We start from the raw sequence: 26,218 nt of genomic DNA, 5'->3' as shown, positions 1-26,218 counted from the left end.
GTATTGATGGCATTCCCAAGAACTAGCACAGCTCAGTAACCCAGATGTTGCTAAGTTGCCATAACATTCCACCTCCATCCCCACCCACCCCAAATTGTGAACGTGGGAACAATGGATCCCCATTAGTCATCCTTTGTCACTAATGAATTCTATCGCACAAACATTCCTTTCATTTCAAAGGCTATTGGCCAGAAACAGAAAGAAACTAAATAGGACGAACTTAAATCAATTCTACAACATTCCTGAATCTATTAAATAACCCATATTTTGAGGACACATTCGGAATTAATGCCAGTTACAGACATCTTTACATAACCAAGTCTTCTCATTTTCTACTAAATGCTGGAGCTCTGTTGAGGCTTGAGTGTCAATAATACTGGAATATTAATAGTTCAAAAAGACATAGCAATGCTGCAGGCTATGTTTTTTTTTAAACTTCTCAAGTCCTGCAACTGATCTTAACATTGGCAAATGAGACAAAAAGCAAGGCATGTCTCTGCCTGTGTTCAGTAAGTAGAAAATGTGTTTAATAAACTGGAAAATGTGTGCTGTACTGCCTAAAGCACAATGGGAAACATGTTGTGTCTCGTCATGTGACCAGATCTAACTTACCTCCCGCTTGGAGATGTCCATGAGCACGGCGAAACTAGTCATGTGATTGCACTGGCAGTTGATATGCGACTCATTCCGAAGGACAAGTTCACACCCTTTGGAAGACCACCCTCCTGTGCCTCCAATCCTATCAAAGGAAACAGATAAAGGGATTACGAAAGAACCAAGAGCCACCAGCCAAGTTATGTAACTTCCTAATGTTTGTACCGCTTGAATACTGAGCATGCTTAGCCCATGGATATGTATTCTGAATAAGTTTTATTCCTTTTCCATTTTTCTTCCATGCTACTCTTGAAATGTGCTCATACTACCTTTGAATGAAATACTGTATAAAACTGTGCTGAGAGTGCACCAAAAGGCCTGCAGATTTTCACAGCCTGAAAGTGTTTTAGGAAATAAGACTGAATGTAAAATGTAAAATAACGTGGAGCATCTCCAATTCTATCAATTTGGGATCAATACAAGCAGACTTATAGTGATATACATTAAAAACGTGTTTTAAGCAGTTCTCTAATTGCAAGGGAATTATATAATGAGCTGTATACAAGAAGAAATGATGGATCCAATAGTGTTATAGTGAAAGCTCTAAGTTGACTGGACGACTAAATCTGGTACTTATAATAAATCATCACGATGCACACTGGACTCTCTACATCAACAGGCAATTTATATTATTTTTATCTCATCAGTTCAATTTCAGCTTCAAAGGGAAGATCCAAGCCAAAAGTCTTATTGTCTCACTTACGCAAGAGTGTGGTTCCAAAATACACAGAGGGGTTTGGTCCTTTCCTCCGTTACAAACAAACGATATTTTAGAGTTACTGGATTCTCCAACTGTTGTGGCAAAGGCTGGTCCTCAGTGTAAACCGTAGCACTTACGATGGGTGTATTTATGACTGGTCGATTGGGTACCCTGAAGGGAAACATTGAAAAAGGCATCCATATAAATGAAGTCATTCAGGCAAGGCAAGACCTACGGCAACACTTAAAATGTCAAAATGTCTCGAAGTAAAAACACAAATAGCTGTGATTGGTCTCCATCTTGCAACACTTCTTTTAAAAAAACAAGTGCCAAAGTTCTGCTCCCCAGCTCAGAGCTGCTGTGTAATGCAGACAGACGTTTACAACTATCATTTTTCTTCAATTCCAAGAAACTTATTTCTGAATTTGGCTACGAGTTGTATATGGCGGCAGTTTGTGATTTTGTTCTCAAATGACCCAAGGAATAATTTACCTTCGGTTAGAAAAAAGCAGTTCAGCCAAATCTGCTAGAATCCAAAGCTATCTTGTTTAGAAGCTATGGATTTTGCAGACAGTGAATCTTTCTTTGTGAATGGGTGAACGTTACACCTTTTGTGATTCTAAACTGCTGAACAGAGTTAAACTTTACACTTCACCTTATCTGGTTTTAAGATTTGGTACAAATGACAAAGTCACCAGGATGAAAGTTGATCTTTTTGTTTCAGAATTGAGATAGATATTTGGAAATTGGGCATTTTGGCCAATGATTAGTCAACATTTGGACGTGATGGAAAGACTAGGGTTTAAAATTTATTTTATGAAATGAAATGGAAATCGCTTGTCACAAGTAGGCTTCAAATGAAGTCTACTTGTGACAAAAGCCCCCAGTCGCCACATTCCGGCGCCTGTTCAGGGAGGCTGGTATGGGAATTGAACCGTGCTGCTGGCCTGCCTTGGTCTTCTTTAAAAGCCAGCGATTTAGCCCTGTGCTAAACCAGCCCTTACTCAAAGCTGGAAAACACACGAGTGTTTCAGAAATTAAAGTGTGCAATAAACTTGTGCAAAATCTCACCTCATACTTCTTCGATCAGGATCATATCGTTCAGGCAAAAGCAATCCCAGCGATCTGTAAATGATCACCACGGCAACTGCGTACTGGTGGGATCCATCTGCATCTCTCTTCTTCCTTTTTGAAAATGTATCTTCTGACTCCCCACCGGGATTGTGTTCACGATGGTTGTTCTGTCCTGGAGGTTTATTAGGGGAAATTGAACTGCAGCAAACATTCAAGACAACTTTTGCACATTTTCAACTAGGATCTCAGTCATTTGTGGAATCCTGGGCATTTTAGTTAAAGAAATAGATCCTAATAAAATGTGGCACTTGTCCTGCTCTGGAAAGAATCTAGCCATTCCCCCATGACATTCAATGGCATTACCATTGCTGAATTCCCCACAACATCCTGGGGGTTACCATTCATCAGAAACTTAACTTGAGTAGCCATATATTTTCTCTGGCTACAACAGCAGGTCAGAGGCTAGGAGTCCTGCAGCGAGTAACTCCCCTCCTGACTCTTCAAAGTCTGTCCACAATCTACAAGGCACAAGTCTGGAGTGTGATGGAATACTGTCCACCTGCCTGGATGAGTGCAGCTCCAACAACATTCAAGAAGCTTGACACCATCCAGGACAAAACAGCCCACTTGATTGACACCCCATCCACAAACATTCACTCTCACCACCACCGATGCACAGTAGCAGCAGTGTGTACCATCTACAAGATGCACTGCAGGAAATCACCAAGGCACCTTAAACAGCAACTTCTAAACCCACAACCACTGCCATCTAGAAGTGTGAGGTTATGAGAAACATGGGAACACCACCACCTGGATGTTACCCTCCAAGTCACTCACCATCCTGACTTGAAAATATATCGCCGTTCCTTCATTGTCGTTGGGTCAAAATCCTGGAACTCCCTCCCTGACAACACTATGGGTGTAACTACACCACATAGACTGCAGCGCTTCAAGAAGGCAGCTCACCACCACCTTCTGAAGAGCAATTAGTGATGCACAATATATGTTGGCCTAGCCTGAGATGCCCACATCCATCGAATGAATAAAAAAAAACTCTAAGACTGTCTGCTATTAGAATTACCAACATTGTGGACCTTCCTCACCTTCTTATTTTTCTCCCAAATTTCTCCCCATCTCTCCAGAGTTTTGACATATGTGAAGTCTGGTTCCATCAGCAAAGCAACATACGTGCATATAAGCACCCTAAATTTAGTAATACATGCTAAGGTATTTCACAAGAGTATTATCAAACAAAATTTGACACTGAGCCACAAAAGGCTAGAACAAAGGAATATAAGTTTTAAGGAGCTTCGTAAAGGTGGAAAGAGCTACTGATTTAAAGGGAAGGAATTCTGGAGCTTAGGGCATTACTAGCCAAGGCACAGCTGCCCATAGAGGAGTGATTAGAATCGGGCATGCACAGGAGGCCAGAAGTGGAACAATGCAGGTACCGTGGAGGGTTTTGTGGGTGGGTGAGATTACAGAGGGGAAGAGTGGGGGAAAGCCATGGAGAGATTTGAACACAAGGATGAGAATTTCAAAATTGTGTTGTTGCTTAACTGGAAGCCAACGTGGGTCAGCAAGCACATAGGTGATGGACGAATCGGGCAAGGTGCGAGCATGGGCAGCAGAGTTTTGAACGACATTAAGATTATGGAGGCCAGAGGAACATTGGAATAATCACGCCCAGAGGTAACAACGGCATGGAGAGGGTTCCAGCAGCAAAGAACTGAGATGGGCTGGAATCGGGCAATGCTATGGAGATGGAAGTAGGCAGTCTTAGTGATGGTACAAGTATGTAGTTAGAAGCTCATTTCAATGGCAAATACAACACTCAGGTTGTAAACAGTGGTTCAGCCTCAGACAGTTGCCAGGGAAAGGGATAGAGTCAGTATCCGGGGAATGGAATTTGTAATGGGGACAATGAAGACAATAGCTTCCCAAATTTTTAGTTGGGGGAAATGTCTACTGATCCAGTATAAGTATCAGACAATCAGTCAGGTGAATTAGAGACAATGGGGGGGGGGGGGTGGAGAGAGAAGGTGGTGAGATAGAACTATGTGGCATCAGTGTCCATTTGGGAATTGATGCCGTATTTTAAGAGGATGCCATCGAGGTGCAGCATGTAGATGAGAAGCAGGAGAGGGCCAAGGTTAGATCCTTAGGGGACACCATATGTAACAGTGTGGGAGCAGAGAGATCATTGTAGCTGATTCTCTGGCTATGACTGAACTGATAAGAATGGAATTAGGAGAGTGCAGTTCCACCTAGCTGGATGATACAGGCAAGACAGTGAAGGAGGATAATGTGGTCAACTATGTCGTAGTCTACAGACAGGCTAGTAAAAATCCTCAGATAGCCCGCCCACTGGTTTCCAGCCTGCCCCAATATTTCCACAATTTTATAGTGGGATTGATGAGGCCTAGGCTAGCCCACCATACCCCGCCCCCCCCCCCCCAACCAATGAGATGCCCCCCTGACCTGTTCCTGGGACTGAGTCTCTGGGGACTATTATCATCCCCAGTCCTGGCCACTGCAGCTTCCAGTACTGTTGGGGCTAGAGAGCTGCCAGCCAATCGGACTGGCCTACAGATTTAGTAAGGCAGGACTTCCTCCCGAGAGAGGGCAGAAGTCCCATCTCCAGATAATTAGCCCTCCTTGGGAGCATAAAATGGCTGCGAGGAAAGCCAGTTTCGGCAGGGATGCATTCTCCTTTGACTCTTCGAGTGGGGAAACCCTGCCATCCTAAACCTTCCTTTTTTAAAAATAAATTGAGTACCCAATTATTTCTTTCCAATTAAGAGGCAATTTGCGTGGCCATTCCACCTAACCTGGACATCTTTGGGTTGTGGGGGTGAAACCCACACAAACATGGGGAGAATGTGCAAACACCACAGTGACCCAAGGTGGGATCGAACCCGGGTCCTCAGCGCCGTAGGCAGCAGTGCTAACCACTGCACCATCCATCCTAAACATTCCTGACGCTGAACTCACTGGCTGAAGGAGACAGGGGAGGACAGGCTTTAAGAAGATGGTTTGCAGTGCAGGAAAGAAGCTCGGAGTTTCCTTTGCATTCCGAGAGGATAGAGAGAATTTAGTAGAATGTGATCATGGCACAAACATGCTTTATGTGAGCCAGCCAGATCCATCATGGAGTGGTTAAACCAGTTATCGTCCATATCCATTCAAGCCTGCAACCAAGTCAGCAGCCAAGTAACACTCTGCCCATGTCAGCCAAGACAGTTGAGTGCTGGCAGGCTCTTTGACCATGAGGATTATCTCAACCAAGCCTGAACAATGATCCTGCTAAATTTTCTTTGTGCAGTTGGTTTTGTTCAACATGCGGTACTTGTAAATATTTTTGCGTGGCCGTAACATACTCTTTCTTCGAGGATACAGCTTGTAAGCAGCTTGCATGGTACCTGTACAATTGTAACGTGGCCGCGCAAGCACAGATTAAGGGGATCATTGAGCCTAATCTGTTGTCACCCTAATATTGGCACATGTCCAACTTCTGTTGGCATTGTTGGTTAGTGACCAGAAGTGAAACGTTGGTTAGTGGCCACAAGTGAAAAGTGAAGCTCTTTTTCCTCACCCTGACCCAGAAATGCTGAGGCCAAATGGGGCGTTCCCACAACTCCCATAAGGTCAGCTAAGTAAGTACAGACCAGACACTAAACTTTCAAATTTGCTGCTCTATGAATTTTTTCCCCCCTTAATCAAAATAGGTAAAGGCTGCTTATTCAGTGTGGGTTTTATTTACCAGGGCACTCAGCAAGGATATGAATGAACTGACTCTTAAATAATTGTGGTAACGCTGCACATCAGAGGAATATCCTCACATGACCAACCTCACCAGTGCAAGAAAGCAGTTATGCATCCGAGAAAGGATTATATAAAAAATGTCTTTCATTTTATTTCATTAATGACAAAAGTCCCATATCATTGATGTTGTTTGACATTAAACTGCTGTGAAGTTGATCTAATACTTACACTGAATGCTCACCTTCAAAGGCATCAATTCTTTCCCCATGAACAGTATTTATCTGTTATATCACTGCTCAGTTACACTTCAATGCATGAATTTATGCAAACTTTCAAACATTGAAGTTCATTGATTAAGTTCTAGGAGTTGAGCAGCAGCAACCCAGGGGGAGGGGGGGGGGGGGGGGGGGGGGGGAGGGGGGGTTTAGTTTAGGTCAAAGATAAAGGGGTTTTGTTACTTGTGTATTGTTTAAAATTTCTGTATTGTTATTGTTGCGTTTGCTTTGTAAGAGGGGAAAAATTGTTGTTTGGGAAAAAATTTTCAATAAAACATTTATAAAAAAAAAAAAAAAAAAAAAAAAAAAAAAAAAAAGTTCTAGGAGTTAAATAACCCCATGTGGCGGAGCGTATTCTTTGCATAATATTTCCCACTTTTACACCACTCCTGCCAAAAGAACAAATCAACTCGGGCATTTTTCTATTGGTGCTGCCAGTACCCTATCAGGGTGGCCTCTCATGACGAGGGCCAAGACACTGGATGTTGGCAGGCAATTGAACTATGAAAGGAGTGCAGTTGAATCTGACCCTGCCCTCATCCAATCACTGGTATGTGCCCAAATGCAAAGGGGTGCAAATAGTTCCGCTGGTTGGTGGTCAGTGTTTGGGGGGTCCTCGGCTGATTTTTCCTTCCTTCCACCTTGCAAGCGTTTGAATTCTGGGTCCGTTCATGTAAGATCAACTCATTGAGCGTGGATGATGGTTCAAATGTGACTCATGGCCAAGCTTAGATTACAGAAACCACAGTTACATTTTCATAAAAACAACACAGAAGCAAGAGAGGTGTACCTTTGTCACCTCCAGCTTTGAGGAGAGCATCTGGAAAGAAGACACTGGATTCAAGGTCTCTGGGAATTTTCTCATGGATTTTCTCGAACTGCGGCATGCTAGCACCTGGAAAGTCCGCCATCTCGAAGAGTTCAACTGCAATGACTTGTGGTAAAGGAAAGACATGCATCAAGCCCAGCTAGGTGGCAAAATATTGCTTTAACATTTGTGGGTTGTGTATTTAAACTACAGAGTTCAAGGAATGAAAAAGTAGTAAAATAAACTTTTGACATGGAGCAAATGATTTATTTATTTATATTAAATTTTTCCAATTAAGGGGCAATTTAGTGTGACCAATTCACCGACCTTGCACATCTTTGGGTTGTTGGGGTGAGACCCACACGGTGTCCGAAGAGTGTGCAAACTCCACATGGACAGTAACCCGGGGCCTCATCGCCGTGAGGCATCAGTGCTAACCACTGCGTCACAGTGCTGCCCTTACATGGAGCAAATTAAAGATTGGGACATACATACATATAAGGCGATGGTAGAAGCAAAAACAGTGAAAAAATGTTTAAGTGATTTTAAAAATCATTGTAAAATGCTTACCAATTAATGATTCAACAAACATAACATTATTGTTTTCAAGGCCAGCTCTGCTGTTCGTCACATTTTATTATATCATCATTAAAAACCCAGTTACCCCGGATTGGTAAACAGGTGTAACTGTTTATGGGGTTTCTAACAGTGATCTGGGAGTGGGAAATGCTGAAGTTCTCACTGATTTCCAGCTCTGGGGGAGAGTGAGGGCTGCAGTGCAGCCTATGCCAAAGCACCGAGTGACAGGCCGCAACTTTAGGATTTCTGTATTAATCTACAGACGACAACATCCGGAGGTTGGGTTCAGTTTCAGAGGGGCAACAATGGTGAATATAGACAACTACACCACCGCCCTGCAAAATCCAGCCCCCGCACCCCCCCCCCCCCCCCCCCCCCCCCCCCAGAAAGGGGTTCCCATTCTCAGACAATTACAATAATTGTCTCTAACACTCACTCAGATTTGGAGTGACGATGGTGAAGGGTTTAAGGTAGGTTTTCTTCAGGTTTTGTGCTATGGTGTGTGCGTATTCATCATAGTGTTTCATCAGATGTGCGGTGCCTCCTTCTGTCCGCTGGATCTGTTCCCAGTGCTCTTTGTTCTGAGGATCCAAAATGGCGCTCGCAGCTTTGATTATATTCTGAAACAAAAACCACGGCAAATTCTTAAACTTGTAAAATGCCTTCCAGTTGAGTTGTGCCAGAGGTAAGCATTATAAATTCCTCCTTTCAATTGAGCTGTGGACCACCTTTCTGATTGGGATAGATGCCAAACAAAAGGAGATTTTGGTCGCTGTTTCTAACCTCTATTCCAATCAACAATGAACAAGAATATTATCTCTGTGATGCTGTATTATTTACGGGATAATCTTTTAAGTTTTTTTAAGAATGGTGGCCAAGTCACCAATTAATGTCCTCTCTGGGACGAATGCTTCAATCCATTTAGTTATGCTGTAAATGATACTCCATTTGCGAATACTAAAGTCTCGGAATCATTGCTTTAACTTGCTGAGAACATTGTTTTAAATAGAAAACATAATTTAAACCAGAGTCATAAAAGCACAAGGTGGTCTAATCTTATTCTCTGGCTCTACATAACCAGTTTTAAAACATGCCACAATTGCAGATAAGACACAATTGCTGACATACATAGGCATATAGGTCTTTGAACTTTGCACAGAACCCAAATTCACATCCTTTATGGTGGTAGCAACATCAAGTGCGAACTCCAGGATGATTCAAAAGAATAATTTTTTTTGTAAAATAACACAATTATAAGACAGAAAAATTTAAATATTAGTAGTTGATTCAACAACAAATAATACACTCAGTTCAAAATTATTAATACTTTGCCACGGCATATTGTTAGGAAAACAATGGTAGTTTTAAAGGATTTACATTTGTGTGGTAAACATTAGAAATAAAATATTGTTTTAAGTAGGTTTAATTTGATGTTTCTGTGCCTGGAAGGGTAAAACCGACAGTTAGATTCATGCTGGACAAAGGTGTTTAATATGTGTCGGCTAGTTTCAATTTCAACTGATTCTCCTGTGCTTAGAGAGGGCAATGGCATGAAGAATAAATAGGCCTGCAGAAGCATGCAGGTGGTACTTAGCTACTGGAGGTCCTTTTAAGGGTAGAAAAGCTTTTCAGTTTCAGCTGGATATATTGCAGTTGGAGGCAGGACACCGGGGAGTGAACATCTCTCAACTCTGCCAGGAGAAGCTGGACAGGACAAGGGAGTTGAAATGATGCATGTTTCCTGAGGAACAAGTTGCAGTTCAGATAAACAGGGAATTGGGCAGAAAGAATGCCTTAAGCTGTCTGCAGTTAAGAGAACAGAAACCAAGGTATTGTTCAGAAGAAATCAGGGAAGAGTAAACAAAGTGTTCTGAGTTGAAGAGACAATTCCAGTAACCAGATTTAAAGTGGGACTGCAGACTTCAGAGTTAAATCAAACATCTGATGTCATTTTACTAGAACCAGCAATTGAGAGTTAAAGCAATTATGAGCAGTTTCCTGTGCTATTCCCAACTCCTTTGATGTCATTAGCATCCAGAACTTAACTGATTTCTGGTATTTCTGTATACTCAAAGAGGAATTTGCATCCTTCAGAGAGCATCAACCATCATCTAAGAGTAGGAATCCAACTTTCTCAAGGTGCAACAGAACTCCCATTGCTTTGAGACATGTGAGAAAATATATCCTCTCTTTTCCATACCCGTGTTCTGGGGTAGACTGGCCACCTGCTCCCAAGTCTCTATACGGTCTTTAATCAGTCATGCAAAGGTGATCTAAATCAGCGTAGGCCACCCCCATTGCTTCAATTTCCCAGTGTTCCTGGAGAAAGTCCTCTCTGCAGAATTCCCTCTTTAGGCTCCAATATTGAATTGGAACTTGCCCTGGGGGCCTAAGGCGCAGACCATACTTAACTACATCAGTATGCTGAGCTCCAGGGATACAGCAAACCAGCATTTCACTCAACACAGGGCAATGTCAGCAATAACAGGAGCACAGCTAGAAAGGTTAGCTCCTGGAAACCTCTCAGGAATGCCAATATATACAGTAACCAGTCATCGACACAAAGGACAAGCTAGTCTCATATTCTCCTAATACCATCACATACTGCTAACTACAGCTTAAACTTTACAACACTATATCAGACAGCATCGCACATCATTTTACTTTGAACACAAATTTATAGAAAGCTGGCGGTTAGATGTGGTCACATTTCATACTTGATGTATCCCAACCATTAGATCACATTTCCTCTATTGTGCAAAGTTACCAAGTTAAAAAAATAATGACAGTTTCCAACGTGACCTTTAAACCAGGGTGCTGTAAGTATCAGTTGCAATAAATTCCAGCTCTGTGAAAGGCTCCAGCTAGAAGCGTCCCTTGGGTAAACAGAGGAAAAAGATTTCTCGGTTGGAGCTAATGAGGAAAGGGTCAGGCAGCACTCTAAGACAATTAACTCTGGTATCAAGGGTCATGGTCACTGGCTTACACCAAACACCCAAATGTCATGAGTTTACATGTTCATATGTTAGTGTTAACGAAGGAACGTTCTGCCATTCCTTCCAATGCCTTTGACCTGAATGTCTCCTACTCAACTGCAGAATGTGAAGTTACAGCAACAGAAGGAAACCCTAATTCCATGCTGAACTGTTTGAATCATTTGCTTTCCTGCTCCTGGAGAAAACAACAGTGTGAGTGCATGTATGTATGTGTACTTGCGCGCCTTACATAAGGACTAATTAGGTTTCAGTCTGACATTCCTTAACCTTTGAGCTTTAATACACTTAGCTCGTGAAAAGTAGACATCTGGGGCAGAGATTCTCCGGCCTCCCAGCCGCGGGGTTTCTCGGCAGTGGGAGGCGGCGCGCCGCTTGCTGGCGGCGAGATTTTCTATTCCCGTTGCTGTCAATGGGATTTCCCATTGAAGCCATCCCACATCCTCGGGAAACCCAGGGGTGGGGGTCCGCTACCGGCAGGACCAGAGAATCCCACCGCTAGCAGAGATGGAGAATTCCGACCCTGATCTTTGTAATCCACGACCGTACCCACTGCTTTCAACCAAGAACATTATTCAAAATCACAGCATATGGTTATTGCTATTAGCAGGTGTTTAGAGGGGTGAAGTTATCCATCCATATTGAATATGGATAGGTTGATGTATGGGCGGTTGTAGGTTTTGATCACTTTCCAGATATTGGCCATTGGGTCTGCTCACCCATGAGAAAGGGCTGCCTGCATATCCCAGTGCAGAAACTGTTCAGATGCCCACTTTATGGCCAGGCATTTCCAGCCCCTTCTGCCGGGGGAATGGGAATGGATTTCGGCAGGCTCTAAAGGCCGGAAAATCCCACCCTGTATGTATACCAATGCTGTCACCAACAGAATATTTAACCACAACATAGCTTCCTTTATTATTTATCACATGGAACTGCTATCCTCACTCTAGCCCATTTGTTTAAATAATAAAGGAAGTGGAGCTGCTCCATTCATTGCCTCTTCCATCTAAATGCCATGCAACTGTTATAAACTGAAGTTAGGAGGCAACTGTAGAACTCAGTTAAGGGGGAGACAGGAAGGAGGCAGTATAAAGAAGGCAGTTTCAGGTTTGATTTTAAGTTTAACACATTGTATATAAAAATCTGTGACTGCTGGCACTTCAGAAATCATTACATTATTCCTGCACCACAAATTTCCTTGTACTCAGCCTTTTCAAAATTACCCAAGAGAAAACAGCTTACAACCTGAAGGGTGTTGGAGGCAAGGGTGGGAAAAGTGTTGGAAAGATTATGTTATGGTACAGAAAGTTTTGAAATTGAAGGTGATGGAAAGTAACTTTAGATGTCTTCTCTATTATGTTAATTACAACTTAGTGGGCATCACTCTCAGCCGAGTCAGAATGTCATGAATTCCACTTCAGGAGCTGGGCACAAAAATCAAGGCTCGTATTCCAGTGAAATGTAGAAGGAGTGCTGCAATATTGAAGGTGACATTTTTCAGATGAAACATTAAACCGAGGTTCTTAGTACCCTCTCAGGTGGCATAAAAGATCCCATGGCTTTATTTTTGAAGAAGAACAGGGGACTTATCGCTAGTGTCCTGCCCAACTGTACGTCTCAATAACAGATTATTTGGTCATCACCACATTACAGTTTGTGGGAGTTTGTTGTGTGCAAAGTGGCTGCCGTGTTTCCTACAGCACACCAATACTACACTTCAAAAAGTACTTCATTGACTGTGAAGCACTTTGGGATGTCTGGTGGCTGTGAAAGGCACTACGTAAATGGAAGTGCTTTTAAAAATTTCTTTAAATGCTTGAACAATGCTTCACAGATCGGATAATCGGGGGCCCATTTAGTTCAGTTGGCTGGACAGCTGGCTTGTGATGCAGAACAAGTCCCACAGTATGGGTTCAATTCCCGTAGCGGCTAAGGTTGTTCATGAAGGCCCAGCCTTCTCAACCTTTTCCCTCCCCTGAGGTGTGGTGATCCTCAGGTTAAATCACCAAGAGTCAGCTGTCCCCCGCAAAGGGGGAAGTTATCTGGGACTATGGCGAATTTACTTACTTTCATGTTGCACAGGAAGGAGCCTAAAAAGAGATCAGCATCTTCAATTGGGTATATGAAAATAAACTCGGCAACACCAGATACCATACCTCATTGAACTCAACATCTTGAGTTGCTGCCAGTTCAAAGTCCTGCTGGTTTCCCTCATACTGAAGAATCCTCTTTATCAGCTCATAAGCAATCTTCACATCATTCCCATAATATGTCGGTGTGTGTTTTGTGGCATTCTGCAACAGGTTGGCAATTTTCTTTGAATTGTTCGTATCCATCTTGGTTTCATTGCGATGCAGTTTTTCCATCTGTTTGTAAAACACAAAAGAATTCCGTAAAATTTGGGCAACAAGGCCTGGTTGTCTTGGACAAACAATGAGCTCCATTTTGCATCATGAGCGTGAATGGAAATTTATAGGAGCGGAAGTAAGGCCATTCGGCCCATCGAGTCCACTCCACCATTCAATAACGGCTGATTTCAACTCCATTTACCCGCTCTCTCTCCATAGCCCTTAATTCCTCGAGAAATCAAGAATTTATCAACTTCTGTCTAAAAGACACTCAACGTCCCGGCCTCCACCGCCCTCTGTGGCAATGAATTCCACAGACCCACCACTCTCTGGCTGAAGAAATTTCTCCTCATCTCTGTTCTAAAGTGACTCCCTTTTATTCTAAGGCTGTGCCCCCGGGTCCTAGTCTCCCCTGCTAATGGAAACAACTTCCCTACGTCCACCCTATCTAAGCCATTCATTATCTTGTAAGTTTCTATTAGATCTCCCCTCAACCTCCTAAACTCCAATGAATATAATCCCAGGATCCTCAGACATTCATCAAATGTTAGGCCTACCATTCCTGGGATCATCAGTGTGAATCTCCGCTGGACCCGCTCCAGTGCCAGTATGTCCTTCCTGAGGTGTGGGGCCCAAAATTGCTCACAGTATTCTAAATGGGGCCTAACTAGTGCTTTATAAAGCTTCAGAAGTACATCCCTGCTTTTATATTCCAAGCCAATATTAACAAGGCCAGTATACTGATGCCCCCCAACAACTGTGCCACAAAACATAGGAACACTCCACAACTGTCTTGCTCTCAGGAAAGCATCAAGATGTAGCAGAACATATTTGTCCTCACTTTCACGTTATTTCTGTTGAGTCTTATCACTATAGATTGGACCAGAAGTCTGACTAGAAGATGGCACGTTGCCTACCCAGGGCAACGATCCAGTGTGAGCGATTCACAGCAAGCTTTTATGGATTCTAGTTGCCCATTCCACAATGATGCTATTGGTCACAGCAACCAGAAAAATCAGTTCCAAAAGGTTTTCCAAGCCCGTTATCAGATTTTCCTATTAAATTCCACTTTCCAAGTGTCAGTAAATTTTTTGTATTGAGACTTCTACACGTCAGAGTGGCACAACATGATGCGCCATGTCTGGTTACCACAAAGTGGTAATATTTTAAAAAAGGATGAGCTGCATTTATATAACACCTTGCACAATCACAGGATGTTCCAGAGCACTTCACAGCCTACGAAGCATTTTTTGCAGGGTAATCATTGTTGTAATTTAGCAACTAAATTGCACATAAAAGGGTCCTCCAAACAATACAACCAGTGAATTGGTATTTTGGAGATGTTGGTTGAGGAATAAATATCTCGATAGAGGCATCATGAGAATGCTCCTAGTCTTCCTCATATAACACCACTGAATCTCTTATGACTCTACGATTGATGGGGCTTCAGTTTAAAGCCTCATTTAAAAGAATGGCACCACTGACAGTGCAGCACTGCCAGCTGAGAACACGTGCTCGACTTCTCACATGGGGCTTTCACTCACAACCTTTTTGGGAGGCCTCAGGTCTGAGGGGGTGATGATTCTCCACCTGGTGATCTCTTCATGTATCCTAGCCAATTCTATAAAAGCTCAGAATGGTTACTTCTTAGTTCTGAGGGGCGGAAATCTGTTTCTTTGAGCAATTACACAGATGCAGTGATTGGTTACAGATAGACATGGACTGGGGTCTGGAGATTCTGCCACCTCAGCGCGGATGAAATTAAAACATGTTGGGAAAAATATTCAAAACAGGAATCTGCGGCAAAGGATAAGACTGCTGACTTGTTGGTTTCTGCAGATCAACTCAGATACAACACAGTTTTTGGTGTTTATGAGATCACATTTAATAATATTTATTAGCCTTTTATTCACCAACTCTTGGCCCTGAGAAAAGGATAACAGCTGAACAGCTATGAGCAGATTTTTCTTGACAAGCCTGCCTGTTCATTGATCTGAAACTTTAACTCTTTCTCTCTCCAAAGATGCTGCCAGGCCTGGTCATTTTTAGAATTTTCTATTTCATTTCAGATTTCCAGCATCTGTAGTATTTTGCTTTTGTTTTAATGGCACGTAATAAGGGGACCTACAATAGACTTGAGCTGAATGAAGGTGAGTGTGGTACAGTTGAAAAGATCTGGAGGGAGCCAGCCTTTCTCTTCATTGCAGTGACGGATTGCAGTTCCTGCGTAAAGAAAATTGAAGATCCAATTACCAGAGAGCCATTGCTCACTTCATTAATTAAATTCAGTATGTTCAAACACCTACAGGGTGACAACAAGACAACCTCGTAAGTTACAGTCAAAGTAAGCCTTTGTTCAGCAACGCAACTTTTAATTTACTGCAATGCCGCTGGCACAGAGAATGATTATGTTAGACTGAAGTTGAGAGAGAGGGTGAGTTAGCAAGAAAGAAGGATAAGGAGAGGAAGAAGGTTGGAGGAGGGCATTTAACAATCCTGTGCACAACAATGATTTTGCATAAGAAAAAGATGTGTATGAATTAACTTCAATAGCTGCCAGTAGTGCACATGGTCTCAGAATTCAAATAAAGCTTCTAAAGGTGCCCTTAAGGTGCTACTGAGAGCCAACACGCATTGTTTAAACAGAAGACTTCACTGTGACAGGGAGCGGCAGACATTCTTTAATGTTCTGGAAGTCTGACAAACTCGCACTCAACTGCAGCACACGCAGCTAATTAGCCCTTCACCCTTCATCAAAGAATGTCCAACTTTGGTGAGGTTGTGCTTCCGTGAAGTTGTAAATGAATACATTTTGAGAACTATTTTGACTCTTAAAACAGACTTCATATTGCACTGGTGCTCCTGACTTAGACCATAAGACGATAAGAAATAGGACTAAGAGTAGGCCATTTGGCCCCTCGAGTCTATTTTACCATTCATTAGGATCATGGCCGATCAGATGACATTCCTCACGTCTATCTTTCTGCCCTTTCCCAATAACTCTTGATTTTCTTAATGATAAAGCATCTATCTATCTCAGCCTTAAATATACACAAGGACTCTGTCTCCCACAGCTCTCTGTGGCAAGGAGCTCCAAAGATTCACCACCCTCAGAGAATAAATTCCTCCTCATCTCAGTCATAAATTGGCATCTCTTTATTCTGCGGCTATACCCTCTGGTCCTAGACTCTACCATGAGGGAAAACATTCTCTCAACATTTACCCTGCCAAGCCCCTTAAGAATCCTATACGTTTAGGCAGCAAGGTGGTGCAGTGGTTAGCACAGTTGCCTCATGGCGGCTAGGACCGGGGTTTGATCCCGGCCCTGGGTCACTGTCCGTCTGGAGTTTGCACATTCTCCCAGCATCTGCGTGGGTCTCACCCCCGCAACCCAAAAGATGTGCAGGATAGGTGGATTGGCCACGTTAAATTGCCCCTTAATTGGAAATTTCAATGAGATCACCTCTCATTCTTCCAAATTCCAATGAGTAGAGTCCCAACCGGTTTACCTTTTGCTCAGAAGACAATCCCTCTATACCTGGAGATCATCCTAGTGAACCTTCTCTGAACCTCCTCCAATGAAATAATATCTTTCCTTAAATAGGGGGACCAAAGTTGGTCACAGTACTCCAGATGTGGTCTCATCGGTACCTTGTGCAGTTCCAGCAAGACTTCCCTACTCTTATACTCCAACACCTTGAAATAAGGGCCAACATTCCATTAACCTTCCTGATTTCCTGCTACATTTGTGTGCTAGCTTTCTGTGTTTCATGCACAAGTACCCCCAAGTCCCTTTGTGTTGCAGCTTTATATACAAGTTGGCAAGCCAACTGTAAAGCTACTGGGAATCTTTAAATTCAGCAGCCCCAGAGAAACCAGCGAACAGCTGTTCCTGGCAGCTGCTCTGTGAATTGGGACAGTTAGAATTATCAGACAACATAGCATAGGAGGTCGACATCTGGACATTCATTTCTGCGGCAGCTATCTGAAGGAGCCATCCACTTTCAGCCTATCCTCGCTCTCTCATTGCTGACAGGGTTTAGGTTTTAACGGCTGTTTTTAAAAAAACATTATTCATCTAACATGCAACTTCTAACTTCCTGTGTAGAAATCAAAACATCGAGACAATTCAGTAAAAAATTCAGATATTTTCCGAATTAATACAATATCAGCCATTTATAAAAGCGGCTGAAAGTCCGTCGGGGAGCGGAAAGGTCACTGCGGGGTCAGTAAAGAAAATGGAGGCTGGAGCACCAGTGGAGGCTGCATTGCTTACGGCTGAAGAAATAACTAAGGTGATGGCTGCGGAATTCGAAAGGCAGTTTGTAAAATGCATGGAGACGGTGAGGAAGGAGATGAGGGAGGTTTTGTGTGCGCTGGTGGAGGAGGCGACTTCCCCGGTGATGACGGCGGTGGCGAGCGCAGTGGCGGAGGTGCGAGAGCAAGGGGAGGTGCTGAAGGAAGTGGAGGAGATGTTATTGCAGCACGGTGATCAACTTGCCTCGATGGGAAAGGAGATGCGGAAGGTGATGGACATTAACAAGGATCTGCGAGGAAAAATGGAAGACCTGGAAAACAGATCCAGGCGACAGAATTTGAGGATTGTGGGGCTGCCCGAAGGAGTTGAAGGACCGAAGCCGACTGAGTATTTTGCCGCGATGCTGGCAAACCTATTGGGGGAGGGGGAGGATCCCTCCAGATATGAACTGGATCGGGCTCATAGAATTTACAGTGCAGAAGGAGGCCATTCGGCCCATCGAGTCTGCACCGGCTCTTGGAAAGAGCACCCTACCCAAGGTCAACACCTCCACCCTATCCCCATAACCCAGTAACCCCACCCAATACTAAGGGCAATTTTAGACACTAAGGGCAATTTATCACGGCCAATCCACCTAACCTGCACATCTTTGGGCTGTGGGAGGAAACCGGAGCACCCGGAGGAAACCCACGCACACACGGGGAGGATGTGCAGACTCCGCACAGACAGTGACCCAAGCCGGAATCGAACCTGGGACCCTGGAGCTGTGAAGCAATTGTGCTATCCACAATGCTACCGTGCTGCTCATCGGTCGTGGAGGCCTGTACCAAAGGCGAGTGAGCCGCCAAGGGCAGTGACTCTGTGCTTCCGTAGGTACAGTGTGAAGGAGAAGGTCCTGAGCTGGGCCAAGCAGAAGCGGGTGGTGCAGTGGGCTGGAGCTGGTATACGTGTATACCAGGACTTTACAGTGGAGCTGGCGAGGAGGCGGGCTGCCTTCAACCAGGTGAAGAGGGCACTGTACATTAGCAAGGTGTAGTGCGGCATTGTATATCCAGCGAAGCTGAGGGTGACTTATAAGCTCAGGGACTTTTATTTTGGAACGGCGAAAGCAGCGGAGGAGTTTGCGAAGGCAGAAGGACTGTGGCAGAACTGACAAATTGAGAAATGGCCATGTGCCGATGTAACCTCATGACTGTATTTTCTTTTTTGTTTCACTGCGTGCGGGTGTAGGGGCTAAAGGAGCCAATGTTGTATATATTTGGACAAGGGAAGGGATGGGACTTTCACTCGAAATGAGGGCTCTTTGGGGTGTAGGTGGATATGCGGGGTGTGTGCTAAAAGGGGATCTCTGGGCTTTCCTAGGGCCGGGCAAGGGGGAAAGGTACCCGGGCGGGGGCCTCCACGCTGGCCGGTTTAAGCCGGCCAGTGAACGGGAGTGAGGTGGGGGGAGGGACTGCGGCCATCGGAGCCTGGCAGAACAGGGTCCGAGTGGTCTAGTCGGGGTGGAAAGTTGGGGGGAAGGAACCGAGGTTGGGAGGAGGACTTTTACAAGAGGTAGTGGACGGGAGGAGCTGGAGACTTGGGGGTGGGGAGCTGTACAACTCTTGGGTATCATGTACGGTACTCTTTCAGAGGCTGGATGGCGTTGAGTGTAGGGGGGGGGGGAGAGCGAGTGGACTCTATAGGTCAATGGTGACCATGAGCGGTCCCGGACTCCTATTACTTTTTCTCCTTTGTTTTTTGTTTCCACCGTGGGAGGGTTTGGTTTATTGGATGCATATATTGACAGGTGGGCCGTTGTTTGGGGTGGTGGGAGGATGGGATCATTGGTATTGTTAAAGGGATTGATTTTGTATTTGTTACCGTTTACTGTTTGTGGGTAGGGTGTAAATATTTGAAGGAAAATGTAGAATAAAAAAAATATTTAAAAAAAATATCAGCCATTTATTCAAGGCTATTCAAGCCTGACACATGTATTATTACTTAATACAGTACAATATCAGGAGGAGTAAGCATAGTAAAATTAAATTTTGACATCAGGGAGATTACAAAAGATGCTATTTTCTCATGGCTATTGTGTCACGAAAGCAGACACTTTAATGACTTACACAAGACTCCCTTTGTCTGGATTCTTCTAATTTTTCCAAATGCTCATTTATTGCATGACAATGCTGCCATTTACAGTAGATCTTTTATGGTTCTTTGCTGCAATTTTTTCATTAAATTGCATAATACATGAACAGCCTCGTCGGGGTTTGGGAAATTTGAAAAACAGTAGCTCTGAAGAAGAGTCACACAGACTCCAAACATCAACTCAGTTTCTCTCTCCACAGATGCTGCCAGACCTGCTGAATTTTTCCAGCATTTTCTCTTTTTATTTCAGATTTCCAGCAACCGCAGTATTTTGCTTTTATTTTGAAAAGTAGGGATCTACTAACCCAGGTCATCTCTTTATTGGCACTCTGTTTTAGTTTAATTCCAGCTGCCAGATCGAGAAACATTGGAAGTTAGATCATGACTGCTAACTATTATTCAGACCTCTCCATCTCTCGGGTCTATGATGGTAGGTCACAGGCCAACTGGAATCTGGAGCTTTAACTGATGGTGACGTATACAAGTTGTGGGAGGGTGCCTGGCACACAAACGTCTCGAGTGACTGAGGTGCTACTCATTTCTGCTGTTACTGGATAATCTTCACACTATTTCAGCTTGGACCACTAAATTTGCTGTGTCTTCAATTGATTCAGTTCCACATCACTATTCTAGCATCACTGCCTGTGGGGACATAAATAGTGCAAGGGAACATGCAGTCCTACACAAATCAATCCAAAAAAGTAGGGCCAGAGGACAAGCCGGGGAAAGCATATTGTGAAAGTGAATATTCTCCTACGGTAATCAAGTAAAAAGAACTAGGAGCAGGAGTAGGCCATCTGCCCCTCAAGCCTGCTCCGCCATTCAATAAGATCATGGCTGATCTTTTTGTGGACTCAGCTCCACTTACCCGCCCGCTCACCGTAACCCTTTATTCCTTTACTGTTGAAAAATTTATCTACCATTGCCTTAAAAACATTTCACAAGGTAGTGTCGACTGCTTCACTGGCAGGGAATTCCACAGATTCACCACCCTTTGGGTGAAGAAGTTCCTCCGCAACTCAGTCCTAAATCTGCTCCCACTTATTTTGAGGCTATGCCCCCTAGTTCTAGTTTCACCTGCTAGTGGAAACAACCTCCCTGCTTCTATCTTATCTATTCCCTTCATAATTTCAAATATTTCTACAAGATCCCCCCCTCATTCTTCTAAATTCCAATGAGTTTGACCCAGTCTACTTAGTCTCTCCTTATAAGCCAATCCTCTCAACTCCGAATCAACCTAGTGAATCGCTTCTGCACCCCCTCCAGTGCCAGTCCATCCTTTCTCAAGTAAGGAGACCAAAACTGGACACAGTACTCCAGGTATGACCTCACCAGACCCTGTATAGCTGCAACATAACTTACCTGCTTTTAAACTCCATCCCTCTAGCAATGAAGGACAACATTCTATTTGCCTTCTTAATTACTTTCTGCACCTGCAAACCAACGTTTTGTGATTCATGCACAAGGACCCCTAGGCCCCATTGCACGGCAGCATGCTGCAATTTTTTATCATTTAAATAATAGTCCATCTTGCTGTTATTCCTACCATTTGTCAGACCCTTGCCCACTCACTTAAACTATCTCTATCCCTCTGCAGACTTTCAGTGTCCTCCGCACACTTGGCTCTACCACTCATCTTTGTGTCATCTGCGAACTTTGACACATTACACTTGGTCCCCAACTCCAGATCAATTGTAAACAATTACGGACCCAACACAGATCCCTGAGGCACACCATTAGCCACTGATTGCCAACCAGAAAAATACCCATTTATCCCCACTCTTTGCTTTCTGTCAGTTAGCCAATCCTTTATCAGTGGTAATGCATTACCCACAATGCCTTTATCTTATGCAAAAGCCTTTTGTGCGGCACCTTGTCGAATGCCTTCTGGAAATCCAGATACACCACATCCACCGCACTGTAATGTCCTGAAAGAATTCCACTAAATTAGTCAAACATGACCTACCTTTCATGAACCCATGCTGCATCTGCCCAATGGGATAATTTCTATCCAGATGTTTCACTATTTCTTCCTCAATGATAAATTCAAGTATTTTCCCCACTACAAAAGTTAAGCTAACTGGCCTATAGTTACCCACCTTTTGTTGACCTCCTTCTTTAAACAGTGTCATATTTGCTGTTTCCACTCTGTCGGAACTGCCCAGAATCCAGCGAATTTTGGTAAATTACCACAAGCGCATTTGCCATTACTCCCGCCATCTCTTTTAGTACCCTGGGATGCATTTCATCAGGGCCAGGAGACTAGTCTACCTTTAGGCCCATTAGCTTGCCCAACACTACCTCCTTAGTGATAATGATCATTTCTAGGTCCTCACCTGCCATAGACTCCTTGCCAACAATTATTGACGTGTTATTTGTGTCTTTCACTGTGAAGACCGACACAAAATACCAGTTCAATGCCTCAGCCATTTCTTCATTTCCCATTATTTTTCCCATTATTAAATCTCCCTTCTCATTCTCTAAAACACCATTGTTTACCTTAGCTACTCTTTTTAATTTTATATATTTGTAGAAACTTTTGCTATCTGTTTTTATATTCTGAGCTAGTTTACTCTCAGAATCGATCTTACTTTTCTTTATAGCTTTCTCGTGGCTTTCTATTGACCGTTAAAAATTTCCCAAACCTCTAGTTTCTCACTCATCTTTGCCACTTTGTATGCATTTTCTTTTAATTTGATACCCTCCTTTATTTCCTAAGATATTCATGGCTGATTATCCCTTTTCCTACAGTCCTTCCTTTTCACTGGTTGTGAGTGGGAAATGAGATGCCATAAGCATACTAAGGAATGAGTTTTGGTAACCCAAATGCCATTTTCTTATATTCCTATATAATTGTTTACAATCTGTCACCACAGCCGTGAACATTTAAAAAAAAATTAATTTGTGGGATGTGGGCATTGCTGGCTAGGCTAGCATTTATTTCCCATCCCTAGTTGTCCTTGAAAAGGTGACAGTGAGTTGCCTTCTTGAACCGCTGCCATCCCTGAGGTGTAGAACACCCACAGTACTGTTCGGGAGGGAGTTCCAGGATTTTGACCCAGTGACAGTGAAGAAATGGTGATATATTTCCAAGTCAGGATGCTGAGTGACTTGGAGGGGAACCTCTTAATCGGAAGGATGGGGCTCTTCATCTCTCCAGTAGGAAGCATTTACAATGCAATACTCAAAATTGCCCTTTGTAACCCAGCATCAACTCTGTCGAGAGTGGAAATTTCAAGTTGGTGCATTTCTGATGCAGAAATGATCAGTGCCATCAAACCAAGCAGAAGGTTCAACCTGGGGAATTACACCACTCTGTAGCATCACATCTACAAATAGGTTTGAATAACCCTTGTTCAAAGAGGGACTGAGATATAACCAACTAACTAATGACTAGTCAGCCTCACAGTGGTGGTGGGGAAACTAAGAGGCAAAATCAATTGTCACATAAATGCAGATTAATGAACCACAGCTAGCATGGATTAGCTAAAGGCAAATCATGTTTATCTAACTTGATTACATTATTTCATGCAATAATGGAAAGGATTAATGAAGGTACTGCAGCTGATGTGAGTTTCAAAAGGCTATTTTGGTAGACAAATGTGCTATATCAATGCAAGGGGTTGTTGATTTTGCGATAGTTCAAATGATCCAATGGCATCAACATGATAGAAACAAAACCAGGCATTGCAAATACTGTAATTTTCATACACCTTGTGAGAATCTCAATTTTAAAAGATCAATAAAAAACATGAAGCTCCAATAACAGGGGTGTGATCTCTTTCAAAGATTAAGGAACGTATATACAGTCCAACAGCTGCAAGTAGGGATGAGAAAATGCTACTGCAAGTAATAATGCTTATCTCATTATTTAGATCGCTATATAAAGGGTCCCTCTGCTCGAACATTGTGCAACACCACTACGGGAGATTAGGAGCAATGTTTTCACCATGACTCACCAAGTGATCCTTTGGGGCATGGCATGGCTGCTGGACGTCCATATTTTGTTCTTGGCCACCAAATGCCTGCTTCAAAAGCTTTGGGACACACGTTGTATTTCACTGAAACAAGTCACATAACAGCTCAGAATGAGAATAGAAAACTCAGACTTTGGATATATTTGATACATGTTATACATGATACATTGTCCATTATTGCCCAAGCACAATAGTACAAGTACCAACATAGTGGATTGATTCCAATGAAGAGTCAGATTGGACTTGAAACGTTAACTCGGTTTCTCGCTCTACAGACGCTGCCAGATGATTTTTTCCAACATGTTTTGTTTTTATTTCAGATATCCAGCATTTGCAGTATACAAAATTGAGATGGTCTTATTTTATTCAGATATTAACTATCTGAAAACGTGTTCAAACCATTTTAATAGATCATATAAAAACACATGAAACCTCTCAAAGGAAGGCATATTTTTAGTAATCTCCAGAAGCCCAGTATTGGACCCTAACATACCTTCACAGCCGTTACTGGTGATTTCAGCAAAAGGGTTGTCACAGCGATTGCAGTGTTGTCCAATCACACCAGGTTTACAGGAACACTGACCGGTTTCCACATCACAGGTGCGGGATTGGGAACCCATTGGAAAGCAATCGCATGGGTAGCACGTGTCGCTATCCTGGGGCTGGTAATAGTTGTCCTGCAAAGGAAAGGTCAGCCCGATTTCAGAATTTACATGTGCGTGTGAGACACTGTCCTCCCTGGCATTCATTTGAAAGGTTCAGGCAGGAATAAAACCCAGAGGGCTTGTAAGAGGATGTTTCATGGTTTACCTCCAAATTGAATAACAAATATCACTCTGCCAGCAGGATTTTACAAAAACACAGTTTGACAAGTTTTGTACATGTACTGACATTAGCTTGAAAGAGGTTGAATGCAGGGTAAGAATTATAATAATGGGATTACATCTAATCAGTTTATAGACGTTTTCTGAAGTTTGATGGGACAGTGGCTTGGACATTTACAGAGACGCAAGGAGGGCAAAGGGTGCGGGAAATGCAGCAGTGACAGAGACATGGGGGTCCCGCCAAGTTTATCGGCTGGATAATTGTTTTCTCCCATTTCCTGTCCATCAGTCAGCAAATTGACGGTGGGCTAGCTGCCAGGCAGGAGGTCATAGTCCGACATGCCCCAACCTGCAGAAGGGAGGCAAAGGCTTCCCTCAGGGGTCTGGGGGAAACACTTCTGCTCCATCTAGCCCACAATGATTAGTATAAAAATCACATTTTTTACAGCCTACAGCTACCATCTCTATCCTACTGCCAAATTTGTTCCAGTGTCCCGCTGTTACTGAGGACATGTTTCCTTTTTGCTAAACTAAGCTTTAGCTGCCATCTCCAACCTCCCGTCCCATCTATCTAGGGGGTGATAATATAGAGACTAATGAATTCCATTCTACTCCTCCCTGTTGTTACTGCTTTTTGCACCATCAACTTGTCACAGGTTGTGGCTATGTACAGACTTGCTACTCTTCCTTTCGGCTATTGCACTAATGAGAGCTATTCATCACATTAAAATTTGCCTTCGCTCAGCCGCCACGTTGACAACCATTTTGTCATTTAGCTCTGGAAAATTAGATACATGGAGCACCTGAGAGGAAAAATGCTGAATTTTACTGACACCAACAACCATTATCTTTCTTTTATTTTTAAAGAAGTGATTATCTGTCAGGAGATGGCATTCGTAATACACCCTTCTCCCTTTCTAATCATCATCATAGCATAGAACACCACCCCAACATCTTAGTTGTGTCCTTGTTTCCTAAGACTGTTGCTAAGATAGATCAGAAAGATTCAAATTCAGGCCCCAATCCAGACTTTGCACAAACATCGATGTTACCAAAACAATAGGCGTCAAGAACAACAGCAGGCCCACACAGAGCTGACTCCACCCCCCCCCCCCCCCCCCACCCCCAAACTGATTCTAAATGAGCAGTAATGTTTGCTATAGGGTTGTACTCCTGATATCAGAAAGTCCAAATCCTTTCAAATCAGCTAGGCTTAAAACATAAGGGTGGAACATAGAATTCGAGGAAGAAATCACTGTTCTGATGAATGGGATTTAACAAGTAGAGCAAAGCTAGGTTGTCAATTAGTTTGAATGAATACTTTTACTTTTGTAAGTGGCGTTGCAGGGGAAGAACTGTAAACACAATAACACCTGCTGCTCTTTCCAGATGGGCCGTTAAAATTCAATAAACTAATGAAAGGGATGTGCTTATTCAAGGCATTCAGAAACCATCACATTTCAAGGAACTTGTTACTAAAGGTAAGAAAGCCATCAGAAACCTTCAGAAATGTCCCATTTTTAATATTCAAATACGTCCTAAAATAATTCAGCTGAAGAACATTGCTATGCATCAAGTTTCTTCTATCATAGAATTGTGCAGTGTAATGAAGGAGCTCAAAGTGACAGGGAAAAGATGGTTGGGTTTAAAACAAGGTCCATATCTGTGGCCATTTTCTGCCATAGTACGGCATCATCCATAGATTCATTGTTAGAATTCACCACGGTAACCATTTTGATTATCTGCATGTGAATAAATTATGTCAACAGTTGGGGACCATTGAGGGCTGAGATGAGGAGAAATTTCTTCACCCAGAGAGTGGTCGGCCTG

At 43.2% G+C, this 26,218-nt stretch overlaps 1 protein-coding gene across 5 annotated transcripts in view; it reads right to left on the bottom strand.

Moving 5' to 3' along the window:
• The window catches only part of celsr1a (cadherin EGF LAG seven-pass G-type receptor 1a), a 432,565-nt gene that overhangs the window by 54,170 nt on the left and 352,177 nt on the right, over positions 1-26,218 (bottom strand). For all 5 annotated transcript variants that reach the window (XM_072471478.1, XM_072471479.1, XM_072471481.1 and 2 more), the window contains exons 16-24: positions 24,058-24,241; positions 23,547-23,648; positions 15,325-15,419; positions 13,005-13,214; positions 8,292-8,475; positions 7,259-7,402; positions 2,426-2,600; positions 1,358-1,525; positions 613-739 (exon numbers count right to left, since the gene is read on the bottom strand). In XM_072471478.1, the coding sequence (XP_072327579.1) occupies positions 613-739; positions 1,358-1,525; positions 2,426-2,600; positions 7,259-7,402; positions 8,292-8,475; positions 13,005-13,214; positions 15,325-15,419; positions 23,547-23,648; positions 24,058-24,241 (1,389 nt within the window). The remainder of the gene's footprint in view (positions 1-612; positions 740-1,357; positions 1,526-2,425; positions 2,601-7,258; positions 7,403-8,291; positions 8,476-13,004; positions 13,215-15,324; positions 15,420-23,546; positions 23,649-24,057; positions 24,242-26,218) is intronic.

The sequence above is a fragment of the Scyliorhinus torazame genome, chromosome 13, assembly GCF_047496885.1.
Source record: "Scyliorhinus torazame isolate Kashiwa2021f chromosome 13, sScyTor2.1, whole genome shotgun sequence".
Lineage (NCBI taxonomy): Eukaryota > Metazoa > Chordata > Chondrichthyes > Carcharhiniformes > Scyliorhinidae > Scyliorhinus > Scyliorhinus torazame.
The sequence above is the reverse complement of the archived record's forward strand: the minus strand, read 5'-3'. Positions and strand labels throughout refer to the sequence as shown.